General features: G+C 39.2%; 1 protein-coding gene across 1 annotated transcript in view; it reads left to right on the top strand.

Annotated features, from left to right (window-relative positions):
• LOC127300360 (protein neprosin) overlaps positions 1-14,933 on the top strand; it is a 51,011-nt gene extending 36,078 nt beyond the window's left edge. Inside the window, exons 3-7 of the mRNA XM_051330464.2 lie at positions 10,065-10,274; positions 12,687-12,854; positions 13,502-13,552; positions 13,627-13,767; positions 14,511-14,933. Coding sequence (XP_051186424.1) covers positions 10,065-10,274; positions 12,687-12,854; positions 13,502-13,552; positions 13,627-13,767; positions 14,511-14,882 — 942 coding nt within the window. The 3' untranslated portion in view covers positions 14,883-14,933. The remainder of the gene's footprint in view (positions 1-10,064; positions 10,275-12,686; positions 12,855-13,501; positions 13,553-13,626; positions 13,768-14,510) is intronic.
• Positions 14,934-16,017: the final 1,084 nt, after the last annotated feature.

The raw sequence follows: 16,017 nt of genomic DNA, 5'->3' as shown, positions 1-16,017 counted from the left end.
AAACGAGAATAAAAACACATGGACGCTCCAAGTAAAGCACATAAGATGTGACGGAATTAAAATATAGTTTCACTAGAGGTGACCTGATAAGTTTGATGAAGAAGGGGGTGCCTTGGGCATCCCCAAGCTTAGACGCTTGAGTCTTCTTGAAATATGCAGGTATGAACCACGGGGGCATCCCCAAGCTTAGACTTTTCACTCTTCTTGATCATATTATATCATCCTCCTCTCTTGATCCTTGAAAACTTCCTTCACATCAAACTCAAAGCAATCTGATTAGAGGGTTAGTGCATAATCAAAAATTCACATGTTCAGCAAGGACACAATCATTCCCAACACTTCTGGACGTTACCCCAGGCTACTGAAATTTAATGGAGCAAAGAAATCCACTCAAACACAGTAAAAGAGGTAATGCGAAATAAAAGGCAGAATCTGTCAAAAACAGAACAGTCCTTAAAGACGAATTTTTTCGAGGCACTTAACATGCTCAGATGGAAAAGCTCCAGTTGAATGAAAGTTGCGTACATATCTGATACCTGAGGATTACTCATGAATTTTTTCAGAATTTTTAGATTTTTCTACAGGGAGAAAAGCTCAAATTCGTGACAGCTAAAAAATCTGTTTCTGCGCAGAAATCCAAATCTAGTATCAACTTTCTATCAAAGACTTTACTTGGCACAACAATGCAAGAAAATAAAGATAAAAAGGTATTGCTACAGTAGTAACAAGCACCTTGACTCAAATATAAAACAAAAATTGCAGAAATAAAATAATGGGTTGTCTCCCATAAGCGCTTTTCTTTAACGCCTTTCAGCTAGGCGCAGAAAGTGAAAATCAAGTAACATCAAGAGAAGAAGCATCAACATCATAATTTTCCTTAAAAACACAACTTGTTGCAAAAGGTATCTTAGATGCTCCATTATCTAAATTTCCCATAGTGGTACTAAGGGTTTTATCAATTTTAAGCTCATAATGATTCTTTGTCTTTGGCATCTTAGGGACATACATGAACTTTTGCTCCTTACCCACATAAGCTTTCTCCTTAAACTTAAGAGAAGAAAAAGTTGAACCCAAGGTTCCCATAGCTTCTTCAAGTTCACCAATCCTATGGGTTTGATTATCATGGATAGCACAAGTTTCTAAGACATCAATTCTTTCATTAATTCCTCCTAGGGATTTATCAAGTTTATCAGTATTATCAAGTAATATTCCCAATTTAGTCTCAACACTTGGAAGATTTTTCTCTATGGCCTCCAACTTTTTCATGACATCCTCAAGAGAGATTTCAGTTTTAGCTTCATTAATAGGTGGTATTCCAACTAGACTCTCAATGATGTAACTAGCTTCTAAAGCAGGAGTACCTAGGAAATTACTCCCTGTAAGAGTATCAAGAACATACCTATTCCAGCTAGAGATACCAACATAAAAGTTCCTAAGGAGGATAATAGTGGAGTGTTTCTTAGTGCACCTATGATGAGCATCACTAATTCTATACCAAGCATCTTTAAAACTTTCTCCCCCTTGTTGCTTAAACGAACGAACTTCAACTTCAGGACTACTCATTTTAGCAATAATAAAAATAAATAAAGCAAAACCGAATTAAATAAAGTAAAACAAGTAACTAATTTTTGTGTGTTTTTGATATAAAGAAAGCAAACAAGACAGAAAATAAAATAAAGCAAGACAATAAACAAAGTAAAGAGATTGGGTGTGAGAGACTCCCCTTGCAGCGTGTCTTGACCTCCCCGGTAACGACGCCAGAAAAGTAGCTGCTTGTGACGGTAAAGCATACGTCCGTTGGGAACCCCAAGAGGAAGGTATGATGAGTACAACAGCGAGTTTTCCCTCAATAAGAAACCAAGGTTATCGAACTAGTAGGAGATAAAGATCACGTGAAGGTTGTTGGTGAAGGAGTGTAGTGCGGCGCAACACCAGGGATTCCGGTGCCAACGTGGAACCTGCATAACACAATCAAACTACTTTGCCCCAACTTAACAGTGAGGTTGTCAATCTCACCGGCTTGCTGGAAACAAAGGATTAAACATATGGTGTGGAAAATGATGTTTGCTTGCAGAAAACAAAAGAGAACAATGATTGCAGTAGGTTGTATTTCAGATGTAAAAGAATGGACCGGGGTCCACGGTTCACTAGTGGTGTCTCTCCAATAAGATAAATAACATGTTGGGTAAACAAATTACAGTTGGGCAATTGAAAAATAAAGAGGGCATAACAATGCACATACATATCATGATGACTACTATGAGATTTACTTAGGGCATTACGACAAAGAACATAGACCGCCATCCAGCATGCATCTATGCCTAAAAAGTCCACCTTCGGGTTAGCATCCGCACCCCTTCCAGTATTAAGTTGGAAGCAACAGACAATTGTATTAAGTACCGTGCGTAATGTAAACAATACAAATATCCTTAGACAAAGCATTGATGTTTTATCCCTAGTGGCAACAGCACATCCACAACCTTAGGGGTTGCTGTCACTCCCCCAGATTCAATGGAGACATGAACCCACTATCTAGCATAAATACTCCCTCTTGGAGTTACAAGTATCAACTTGGCCAGAGCCTCTACTAGCAACGGAGAGCATGCAAGATCATAAACAACACATATATGATAGATCAATAATCAACTTGACATAGTATTCCATATTCATCGGATCCCAACAAACACAACATGTAGCATTACAAATAGATGATCTTGATCATGATAGGCAGCTCACAAGATCTAAACATGATGGCACAATAGGAGAAGACAACCATCTAGCTACTGCTATGGACCCATAGTCCAAGGATGAACTACTCACGCATCAGTCCGGAGGCGGGCATGGTGATGTAGAGCCCTCCGGTGATGATTCCCCTCTCCGGCAGGGTGCCGGAGGAGATCTTCTGAACCCCCCGAGTTAGGGTTGACGGCGGCGGCGTCTCTGGAACTGTTCTGGTATTTTGGCTCTCGGTACTAGGATTTTCGGGGACGAAGGAATAAATAGGCGAAGGGGCAGCGTCGGGGGAGTCAGGGGGCTCCCTCCCCATATGGGGAGGGCCCCCTGCTGGCCTTCCTGGACTCCTCTTCGGTCTTCTGGAATACTCCGTGGAAAATAGGGTCGTGGGCTTTTGTTTCGTCCAATTCCGAGAATATTTGTAAAACAACTTTTCTGAAATCAAAAACAGCAGAAAACAGGAACTGGCACTGTGGCATCTTGTTAATAGGTTAGTCCCAAAAAATGCATAAAAACATTATAAAGTGTGAATAAAACAAGTAGGTATTGTCATAAAACTAGCATGGAACATAAGAAACTATAGATACGTTGGAGACATATCAGCCATCAAGAATTGCCCGCCAAATCTGTGATGGATGAGATCCAAGAGTAGCTTCCAGTATAGTTGAGTTGGGGAAGTAAGCAGCCTTTAGAATTCTTGCACTTAATGACATAGGCTCTTCGAGAACTCTCCATGCTTGGCGAGCCAAAAGAGCTAAATTGAAGAGTTCCAAATCTCTGAACCCCAAACCTCCTAAAAACTTTGGTCGAGTCATGACCTCCCAGGACACCCAATTGGCCTTCTTTTTATCTTTAGTACTACCCCACCAAAATTGTCAGATTAGAGAGTTTATATGGTCACATAGGCCCCTTGGTAGTCGGAAACAATACATGGAGTAAACTGGGATGGCTTGTGCCACCGATTTGATAAGCACATCCTTCCCACCTGACGATAGAATTTTTTCCAGCCATCCCTTTACTTTGCCCCAAACGCGGTCCTTAAGAAATTTGAAGGTACCAGACTTTGAGCTTCCAACATCTGTAGGCATACCCAACTACCTCTCATTCAAAGATTCCGTCCCAACATCCAGAATGCCTTTCACCAAATTCCTTCTCGGTTGTGGACAACCCTTATTGAAGAAAGTAGATGATTTCTCCTTATTTATCCTCTGTCCTGAGGCACTACAGTAGGTTTCCAACAGGTTCGACACTGCTTCCGCTCCCTCTCTACTTCCCTTGAAGAACAGTAGGCTGTCATCCGCAAATAACAAGTGGCTCACTACCGGAGCAGTTGTAGCCACTTTGATACCGCCGAGCTGCGATGACTGATCACTTGATTTTAAAAGGCACGAAAGGCCCTCTGCTGCTAACAAGAAAAGATAGGGTGAAATAGGGTCCCCCTGTCTTATCCCCCTTGATGGTTTGAATTCCTCTAGTTTGTTGCCATTGAAAAGAACTGAGAAAGAAACAGATTTTACCATTCCCATGACAACCTCTATCCAGTTCCGGGCAAAACCCAACTTCTGCATTATTGCCTCGGGATAACTCCACTCTACTCTATCATATGCTTTCATCATATCAAGCTTTAGAGCACAAGTACTATTTCCTTTTGACCTATTTCTTTTCATAAAATGTAGGCACTCATATTCCGCAATTATGTTGTCAGTTATAAGCCTCCCCGGGACAAAGGCTGATTGCTCCTCAGAGACAATATCTGGAAGAATCTGCTTAAGACGGTTTGCCAAAATCTTTGAAGCGATCTTATAAAGGACATTACATAGACCAATTGGTCTGAACTGAGATAGGAGAGTTGGGCTCTTCACCTTAGGAATAGAGACCAATATGGTATCATTTATGCATGCCGCTGATTCATTACCTTGTACTATCCTGAGGACTGCTTTACTAACTTCTTCACCACACACATCCCAGTGTCGCTGAAAGAAATGAGCCAGAAAACCATCGGGTCCAGGTGCTTTGGTTGGAAACATTTGGAACAACGCTGTTTTAACCTCAGCTAGCTCATAAGGTGCTGTTAAGATTGCATTCATCTCCGCATTTACCTTCCTAGGCACATGATCTAGAACTTCATTCATGTTTTGGACGCCCTCTGAAGTATAAAGGTTCTGTAAAAATTGTAAGCCATATTCTGCATCTCCCCTTTTTCCTCAGTGATCCGGCCATCAGCACATGTTAATGTTTTAATCAAGTTCTTCCTCCTTCTCATACTGGCCCGCTGATGAAAGAATTTAGTATTTTTGTATCCCGCAGACAGCCACTCAATTCTCGATCTCTGGCGCCACATTATCTCCTCCCGATGAAAGAGTTCAACCAACCTCTCACTTGTTTTTATCTCAGCATGGCTAGGACCAACACGCCCTGGTAGACTTCTCATTACCTCAAGATCAGCTTTTAGTTTTTTTTTCGGACACTTCCAAAAGTATCTCTCCCCCACTTACCCAGTCCATCAGATAGAGACAATAATTTTTTACAGACATCATGGACTGAATGTGCAGGATCGTCCTCAGTCCAACCAGAGATCACCGTTGATTTCAGCTCTGCGTGTGTATCCCACATCGTTTCGTAACGAAATTGATGTCCTGAACTGGTGTTCGTTTAGACAGTTTGAAAAGTAGAGCTGAATGATCAGAAGTGGCCACCTCCAGATGACTTACACATGCTAGATGAAACTGAGCGCTCCACTCCGTCGAGCCTAATGCACGATCCAGACGAACACGCGTGTAAGAACCTCCTGTTACTTTTTCTCCCAAGTCCAAAAATGGCCCTTGAAACCAAGATCAATTAGCTCACAAATATCCACCGCATCTCGGAATCCCTGAATCTGTGCTTGGCTTCGATGCCCAATTCCCTCGTGTTCATCGGGCCGGAGCACCTCATTGAAATCCCCTATACAAAGCCAAGGTAACATGCTTGTGGTGCTTATGTCCTTTAACATATCCCACGTCTTGAATCTTTCTTGGGTTTTAGCCTCCCCATACACACTTGTTAATCTCCACGTGCTGTCTCCAATTCCCTGGATAGAAGCATCAATATGATACTGAGAGTAGCCTAATATATAAACTTTTATTTCATTGTTCCAAAATAAACATAAGCCTCCACTCCTTCCACTACTGCCAACGGCATAAGCTCTATCATAGCCTAATGTACCAGCTAAAGACTCAGCTCTAGCCTTACTTATTTGAGTTTCAAGAATACAAAAGATTGACGGTGCAAACTTTATTACAAAATCACGTAGCTCTCTGACTGTCGAGGCATTGCCCGCTCCTCGACAGTTCACGCTGAAGAGACTCATTGGGCTTGGCGGTGCCCCGGAGCGGAGCCCGCCAATGCGCCATTGTTTACTTCTTCTTCATCAGTCTTCTTCCTCTTTGGGTCTCTCACAGGATTTGGGCTTGGTGGAGCAAGTGGTTCAAACTGATTGACCATTGCTCCCACCATAGTTCCCTTCTCAATAGGAATGATAGCACGCTCCATGCACGGAAGCGGTGGTTTTATGACACCATCCTCTAAGCTTGAAGCGCCTCTTGTTTTGCCTCCCTCAGACTCATCCCCTAACATGTCCACATCCTCATCTCAGAGTTGAATTCAGGGGGTCCTGAACGACCTCCCCTAGCTTGACCAAAGTCACTTCTCCCAGTTCCACGACCACGCCCTCTTCCCCTATTTGGCCTGCCACTAGTACGCAAACTCCAGGTAGAGCGCAAATCCTTGAATACTAAAGCTTGAGGAGGGTGAATGCCATCGCCATGCTCTTCGTACTCATGTCCAAGATGCCCACAAACCTGACACCAGTTAGGCAACTTCTCATACTTTACCAGAAACAGATCACGTTTGCCTTCGCGAACGATGGACACTACTATCTTCAGCGGCTTTCTTACGTCCAGCTTTACTCTCACCCGATAGAAATTGCCTTCACAGTCATTAGAGCAACCTTCAGAAACAATGAACTGTCCCACCTTCGAAGCCAGAGACTTGAGCATCGGCGCGTAGCCCATTGGAAGATCATGGATCTGAATCCAAATATCAAATTTGTGCAGCTCAATAGATGACGGCTTTGTGAACCCATCATACTTCTCAATTAGTACAGGGTTGCCTCGGAAACTCCATGGCCCTCCCTCCATTACTTTCTCCCAATCCCCCAGACATGCAAACTGGAACGTGTATAGATTTTCCTCGAGCGTTCGGGTCTTCACATCCTGTGCAAGGTCCCAGGCCGGCGGCCCCTCCTCTTCAAACACCACATCATCCAGATCATCTTCAGAGATCCCAAGCTTTTTCATCATTGCCTCAACTCCAACCTCTTTGCCTCCAGTTATCTCTTGGACCAGATCTGTCGCCATGATCGGAATCAGACAATCTAGAGTTTCCCCTTGATCAGCCCGAACCTACTTCCCTCCGGTCACCTACGAACCAAGGCCGGGCAGCAATCTAGGATCGCCCCTTGAACAGCCCGAGAACGAAAGCAGACAGCGGACAGGCGGTAGATCGGAAAAAGTGCTCAACCACGGCGTCGCCAGGAGAGATACAAAAACCCTAACCAGAGGGAAAAACTATGAACTAGTCTTCGTCTGGCTGATGAGCAAGACAAACACAACCATTCAGTCCGTCATCTTAAGAAACCTTACAGCCCACAACTGGAGCCCATATACAGCTCATAACAACAACATTTTTTATGCCCATTTAATGGAAGAATCCGGCCCAACAATGTTTTCCTTCTTCGTTGTTATTGGCTGGCGGCTCTCCATCGACGAGCAGCCATTGACGCTTCCTCTTCACCCAATCTCGACCGCGGCGGTTTTCCTCCCTCCCCTCCACGAATTCTTCCTTTAATATCCACCGACTAACACTTAATGTCCGTCCTTTCTCCTTCAGCTGATCACATTATATATCCCCACTCTCCCTTTCGTTTCCATTACGTCTTCGTTCTATTGGCCAACAATTGAGATCAAGCAGCTAGAACATTTTCTTTCCGAAGATTCACTCCTTCGAGGATCTCTCATGTGTGGTTGTGGCATCTCCTGCCGCTTCATCCCGTATTTGGTGATGATTTCTCGACCGCTGCAACATAGCTGACTCCTCCTGGCCAGCGTCTTCAGCAACATTTATCTGCTCCTAAAATTCCTCCCAGCCTACCAGCCCATACTTCGTTGTTTCCAGGTTTGCCTCTATCTCCTAATCTATTTTGCTTAAATCTTGCACCTCGAGTGTTTGCTGATTTGCTCTTTCTTGAGGTTTTCCTTGCTTAGAACACATACTACTCTGCTTGGTTCATCAACTACCATACACAAGGAGACAACAAAGTAAGGGAACTTGGATAGTCTGTCAGTTTCAATAGTCGCATCTACCTTTGCATTTATTTATCAGGTGATAAGTTGCCACCTGCTGCAACCATGTAAGTGCTTCTAGGATTAGCATGATTTTGTTAACTACGAGATTTTCTCATGCTTCTGGGATATATCGAGTATACATATGTTATTTTGTTGTGGATCAAATTATTACTTCCCTGCTTCTCATCTCCATACAGCAGTACTCATCACTATAATTCAGATTGATCGTTATTGTAATTTTTGCACCATTGCCTTCGGCTTCTCCTCGGCCTGCAACTTCCACTCACGAGCTGCTCATGTCTGATGTGTTATTTTTTCCCAGTCTTTGCACTTCTCTTTGCAAGGTGCTAGGTCAGAGAGAAACCTCGAAATCTAGGAAAAAATAGCTTCAATTTAACAGTACTGTTTGCAAGTAGAGGGGAGAGAAGCCACAAATGGTGAAAGCATATATTCCGTGTCACCATATTTATCACATATAAAGTCCCCGTTGAGTGTCCAGGGAATAGGATCCAATCATCTATGTGGTTCATCCTATATGCTGGTCGTGGGATTTATGAAATTTCTTTTGTAGGAGATCTGTTCCCAAGCTATTAATCCATTTTACGTGGTAGATTAATTACTACTTTTTTAGAAAGGAATATAATAGTGATCGAGCTTCACTGTCTGATTCTCACAATCTCATGTAAAAAAATGTCCATTTTCTTTATTTATACGAGTAAAACCAGATATGCTACTTCAGATGAAACGTAGCCGCTCATATTACTCTCAAATATTTTGGTTCTCATTCAACATGAATTAAATATTTCTTCGTGTCTTCACTTTTAATCTACAATCTAGATTTTTTTTGTAACTACTCAACTAGTTTACTTTGTTGCATTTGTTTTAACACTTTGCAGCAAACGTTCTGCAGTAACGCGTTGGGTATTATCTAGTTAATATGTAATATTTGCACTTCTTCGGAAAATAAGTGAAATATATCTGGTGCCACATTGATTGAAAAATAAGAATTAATTTGATAATATTTATTGGCATGCATAATTAATGTGCAGTATAATCTTCAGATAACTATTGATTATTCTAGATAGCTATGTATCTTGGAAATAAATGCGCAAAGCTTATATATACACACCGATGTATCTTGAGTTTCTATGTGGCGAAGATATAGACACCAAGTCCAGTTGTTGAGAAATGAAAACTATTAGAGAACATACACATATTTTGTTTCTGATATGTTTCATAACAGTTCGCGGCGTAGTAGGCAAGGAAAATGGAAAAGAAGTAAAGCCTAATGGAACAAAGCATCACACGACGACAATATCTAGCACAATCCAGGTATTGTACGATCATGTTATTATTTTCAGATTTGTAGTTTGAATAAACTGTTTTCAGATAATCATAGATCATGTACAAATGCGTAGATGGAGGACGGTGACACTTTCGACTGCATTGATATCAAATCTCAGCCAGCATTCGACCACCCACTTCTGAGAAACCACTCAATACAGGTACTTGAGATCTATTATAGTTATAACATTTTCACAATCACTATAATCTTTTATGCTACTCCCTCCGGTTCATATTAATTGACTCTAATATGAATGTATCTAGACACATTTTAGTTCTAGATACATCCATATTGGAGTCAATTAATATGAATCGGAGGGAGTAATATATTTCATGGTTTTACATACTCTTCAATTTTACTTTCGCAATAAGCAATTTTTCGATAAAGGAGCATAGCTCCAGCCTCTGCATCAATAGATGCACACGGCTTGCTTTATTAAAAATATAGTATGAAGTCACCACAGGTCCATCAATACCTTTGTTACATGATAATGGAAATGGCGTTGTTAGTATCGATGAATTAATTTATGGAAGTAGTTCTTTTACATTAATGTAACATTCTACTTTTATATACCAAAGTAGCTGATTTTTACTTGCATGCAGATGGAACCAACCTCGCATCCTACCGGAGTTTATGGAAACTTCACGTTACCAGATAAAGAACTGGAATCTAGTACCCAATTGGTTTCTTGTCCTCCAGGAACAATTCCAATGTGGAGAAGCGATAATTACAACTCGATGGTTAACCTTAGTGAACTGACTAGAAAAATATCCACATGGAATACTATTCAGGGTGACAACATCACTACTTCGGTAATCTTTTATAGTATCCTTATTTAATTGTTAAGGCTAACAATTTCATATGTAATTTTTATCCATGTCACTAGTAGAAAAAGAGGCTTCCGTCCACCCCCATTAGTCCCGGAAATATTCGAACCGCGACTAAAGGGGGCTTTAGTCGCGGTTCGGGAGGCGACCCGCGACTAATGCTTCATCCGAGACGAAAGGGTACCCCTTTAGTCGCGGTTGGTAACACCAACCGGGACTAAAGGGCTATGGAGGGATGCGGCCGGCGGAAAAACCTTTAGTCCCGGTTGGGGACACCAACAGGGACTAAAGGTTTTCCGAGTTTTTTTACTCACACGCACCCTGCACCCCACCCCACCCCCCCCCCCCCCCCCCGTGGATCGCCTTTTTTTGGTTTGTAAAATACAAAAGTAAATGATAGAAATTCAAAAAAAAATTGTTTTCATATTCTTGTATGTTATGCAACCTACTATTCGGAGAAATTAAGAAATTCAAATTTTCACTTTTTTTTGCAAAAAAAGTTTAAAAATGGTAAAACCGCAATAACTTTTGCATACGACGTCGGAAAAAAACGTATAATATATAAAAAAATCCTGGGAAAAAGTTACATCCGAATTCACCCGGGTTTACCCGGTTAGCCAGTTTTTAGATTCTCAAAATTCCAAATAAAAATATGAAAGCAGGAAGATTTTAGTTTTTGCTATAAATTATGGATTTTATATTTTTTTTTAAAATAAAATTAATAATTGCATCCATTATAAAGATTACTATTACTTTTACCCAATTTTAAGATTTTCAAATTTTTAGGTTTTAGGTTTGGCAAAAAAAAATTAAAAAATTTAAAAAGTAAAAAATTAAAAAATTAAAAAGTTAATGTTTATTTATTTATTCACGATTATTATTACATCATTATTTTTGTTTATGAAAAAAATTATTTGAAATTCAAACAATAAAAAAATGTGACATCGACCAACATGTTAATAGGATTGATATGATACTAGTATCACATACATGTGCGCGTAGCACTTGGTTGCGAGATGGAATGGAACTCGGAAGTTAAACGTGCTAGAGGTGGAGTAGTGGGAGGATGGATGACCGAGCAGGAAGTTTGACCACGAGTAAGTAATTTGACTAGAGATAAGTGTAGTTAGAGATAGAGACTAAGCTATGCAAATAACTGAAATAATAGAAATTCTGAAGAAAAAAAATAGAAAAAAAAACGGAGTGAAAAAAATTAGAAACCCAAATGAATTAAATTTTTTTTAACGAAATAGCCTTTAGTCCAGGTTGGGGACACAAACCGGGACTAAAGGTCGTTCGCCCAGGCGCATGCTAGCCGCCCACGTGGACGGACCTTTAGTCGCGGTTCGTAAGCAACCGCGACTAAAGGGGAGGCCTTTAGTCGCGCTTAATTAGTCCCGGTTGCGCAACCGCGACTAATGGCAGTTGCGAACCGGGACTAAAACCGTTTTTTCTACCAGTGTGTAATGTATGATAGAGAGTTAATTTACTTAAATGTATTGGCATAATAAGTATAATCTCACATGCCACTAGAATGAGAGTATGTATATACCATACCATATTTAGGTCTAAATTTCTCGAATGGGACCCTCATATTGTGGCTTTGGCATCTAAGATTCATTGCAAGTAGTGCGTAAGGTTCATGTGTTTTATGTAAAACACACTAAGTTGTTTGTATAGAAGATTTTGGTGAGTAGACTGAGAATCATAAGATTTCTTGAACCCATATCTTATATTATTTTTTGTCGCCTTTATGTTGGATACAATGAAATAAGGAAAATATAGAAATCATTGCCAACCATAGTTTTGAAGAAGATACTATAAAGACTTACGACCCTATTTTACATATTCCATTAATTAGATAAAGTAATAAATGTCCCTTTTAATTTTTTTATAATAATGCCATCATTTACACGTATAAAATATTTTACTACATCATCTCTTTCTGAAATAATATAGTCGGGGTGTTCTTATTTTCATTATTGCCCCAAATTGTTTTAGAATATGTTATGTTTTACATTTCTAGTGGTTGCGACATCAAGTATTTTATCGAATACACTATCCACAAATAGAAGATAGATGAAGAAATTGCAATAAAGGAGTGACTAGATCTAAAGGCATAATATACATAATTATGTGAGTGAAAGGGGTGCATATGTGGTTGAACGGTTTTTAGATGAAGGGATCCTATTTATGTAAATGTGGGAAACACATAGGTTTTTTTTGAAAAATATAATAAATAAGTCTATTTAATTATAATTAACTTTAAATCCATTCCACTCAAGGAATTTGTTGGTGAAGTCTAGCTCAATCTCTATCTCTCACCCATGTACATGTTTGTGTGGTTGCAAGTTTTCAAGAACCACTCTCGTCTAATGTTATAATTATATTATTCAGTTGGCAGGCCTTACGAGAGGAGAAGACATCTATGGAACTAGTGCATCAATAAGTGTCTATGATCCACAAGTATATGGCAGTGAAGATAAATCTGGAGGTCTAGCAACTATAATTAGTGGTTATTCTTTTGACAAGGAGCATCCTAATGCCATCGGAGTCGGTTGGTTTGTAAGTATTTTTGCAATTTTTTTGTGTTTATTTTGTGTTTGTTAAATAAATATTTATGTATGTTGAATCCCAATACTTTTAGTTTCTTTTGTTTGCATATTTACCGCATCTAATTATCATAAGCACTTGCAAACTCTACTAAAATCTAAAATTTTGTAGTAAGAGTAATATGGATTTACCAAACCATATTAATATGCACATAAGGAAATAAAAGTACTTTATATCCATCCCCACATGTGAAACATATAAGGAAATAATAATTTAATATAAATATAAATTCACATTAAAGATAAGAACAAGTAAAATGATGAAACACATGTAGGATATAAGATATCAATATTTATTTTTGTTCTGAAATATCCTCTTGCTCCTCAACAAACGGTTAAATGTTTATTGTAAGATTGACTTTATGGTGGCATGCATGTAGACATTCCAACTTGCAATTCACTGTGAGTATGCACAAATGTGTTTTGTTTATAAGTATGTAATTATTTAAAGCTGTCTTTGTATGTACATGTTGGTAGTTCGTATAGTAACTCATTAATAGGTATGTATATGTGGTACTTGTAGAAAAATATATGCTTATCTTCTCTGTTTGAGATGGATTCAATATCACAAACTGTTATTTAATTTCTAACTTGTTCTAGGTCTGGGCAAGCATCGCAGGTGACAGGCATGCCAGATTTCATGTTTTCTATGTAAGGTGTAGCTTTAATTCCATATTTACTTCATGTGTGTAATGTATATTAACTTGCATGATTCCACTCTCCAGAATGTTGGCCAAAAACACTGCTTTGATCTACAGTGCTCTGGATTTGTGCAAACGAATCGAGATATAGTTTTAGGTGGAAAATTATCACCAGTATCAAAGTACGGTGGGCCACAAGCTCAGCTGAATATTTTCTTCTATCAGGTATGCTTTTGCTGATATTTTAAACACTCAACCATTATATTCTTATGTGATGAGTGTTTTGGATGCTTAAGTAGGATGAGAAAGAAAGCTAACAAATTATTGTCCTTAACAACTTTTACTATCTTCATATTTTCTTTGAATACTATATTTCATATTTTCTTTGATATTTTTTTTGAGCTTCTCTTATCGCTTTGGTTAGCATGCCAATTAGTAATTCAAATTTGTGAATAAAATTTTCAAGGACTTTATTTTATGGTCGTTATGATTGGAAAACCTAGGTATTTAGGTATTTGTCCATATGGTTATGGTCAATATTTTCCATAAATCCCACCCCACAAAAGAACTACTACCTCCGACCCATCATAAATATCACTGTTTAGTTCAAATTTGAGTTAATTTCAAATAAAACCTTGACACTTTTTATGGAGCGGAGGAGTAGCTTACTTATAAATCCCACCCTACAAAAATTGGTAATATGTTCAAGCTTGATATATTTCATAATGTCTCACGCCAAGGAGTTTTAACTCCAATGCTCTCGGATAAAGTTCAAAATATATGAATGGTAAATAATTACTTTTGGTTAATGTATATATTTTACGAGTTTTTACCTTAATATATGATCATTTTTATTATAGTTTTTTATTTCATTAGTGATTATATTGTTTGTTGCTTCGGTAAAACATGTTTTTACACAACTTGTTCTTTTGTTTTACTTTTCATAGTGTCCGATTCTTTTCTATTAGGATGACAAGTCAAACTGGTGGCTGAAGTTCGGCGTACATCGCACTATAGTTGGATATTGGCCAGGTGAGCTCTTCAGTTACTTGAAAACAAAGGGAACTGCTGGCTATTGGGGTGGTTTCGTTGAAGGCCCTACAATTAAATATAAGCCACCGCCCATGGGTAGTGGGCACCCTGCTTCAGAGGGGTATGGCAAGGCAGCATATGTGAAGAACATTCAAGTTCTGGACAAAAAACACAATCTTGTGACCCCACGGGCTCGTGAGTTTGATATTGTTGTAGAAAATCCGAAATGCTACTCAGTTGATAATAAAGCAGACGGAGACCATGGAGTAGAAGCATATTGGGGTGGTGCTGGAGATTGCAAGCTTTGATGTAACAATGTTCGAATTATACTAATAAAATGATCTATAGTTTGTTGGTTTCGTAGCACACTTGAGTAGTAGCTCAATATGTGTTCTAACATTGCTCATTTTCCTAAGGTTAATCTAAAATTTCTTGTCTAAACTGATTTGTTAAATCTGAAACATGTCAATTTTAATTGAGCGTAAATTTAAATTACAGGGATACCGTCAATTCCTAGCAAGGTTCAATAGTTTCTAGTTGCAAGGCTAGAGGTTGTAGGGAACAGAAATCCTTTTTAGATATTGGAGATTTTCATTGGTTCATCGGTGGATTTCAGACCTTCAGGGACAAAAGCAGGGTGATGAGCTAAAATAATAAGCCACACTATGTAGCAATCTTTCGTCTCCACAATACCATTATATTGGTGTGGACAGAGCCGCAAACAAAAGACTTGTGTTCTACTTTGGCGTAGTTGGACACTTAGCAGAGCGTAGTGGAGATTTTCCAGAAGTCCCAAGGTCTCAAATGGAGAGAGGTGTCATCCGGTATACATGCGTGTGGAGCATAAATGCGGTATTTTACCTACAAGATAGATTGGTTTTTGTGTGCAAGTTTGTCTTTCCCACTCTATTACTGATTCTTGCTTAGATATCTCATCGTATCATAATAAATAACCATATTTAGGTTTACTAAACCATGGGACAAACACCAAATTTTGTGTAAGCTTGACATTTTCGCCATAAACTTTTTGGCTGCATGCAAGCAACCGACACAAACAAAGGAAAACAAAATATTGTAACCAGTTAGCTAGAATAGATCTAGGTGCCAGTTCACATTTAAAGGAATCATAAAATAGACCATAAACATAGACAATTATAAGGCAATTAATGCTCTATCAAGAATAAGTGGACAATATGTCCAAAGCAGACCTCAACAAACAATCGTTGAGAAAAAGTATACATTGTCCAACCCAGTCTATGAACACACCAGGTCTCATAGGTTATTAAGGCACAATCAAACAAGAATAACACCCACAATAGGAGCAGACGAGGGGTAGCCACATGTTTTTTTAGTCATTTTATGTCCTACTTGCTGCAATTTGGGGCCACATGCGTGAGACATGGATGGTAAACCACACAACGCTGAAGTAACATAAGCAGAATT

The sequence above is a fragment of the Lolium perenne genome, chromosome 5 (genome assembly GCF_019359855.2).
Source record: "Lolium perenne isolate Kyuss_39 chromosome 5, Kyuss_2.0, whole genome shotgun sequence".
In the NCBI taxonomy this organism is placed as follows: Eukaryota; Viridiplantae; Streptophyta; class Magnoliopsida; order Poales; family Poaceae; genus Lolium; species Lolium perenne.
The sequence above is the reverse complement of the archived record's forward strand: the minus strand, read 5'-3'. Positions and strand labels throughout refer to the sequence as shown.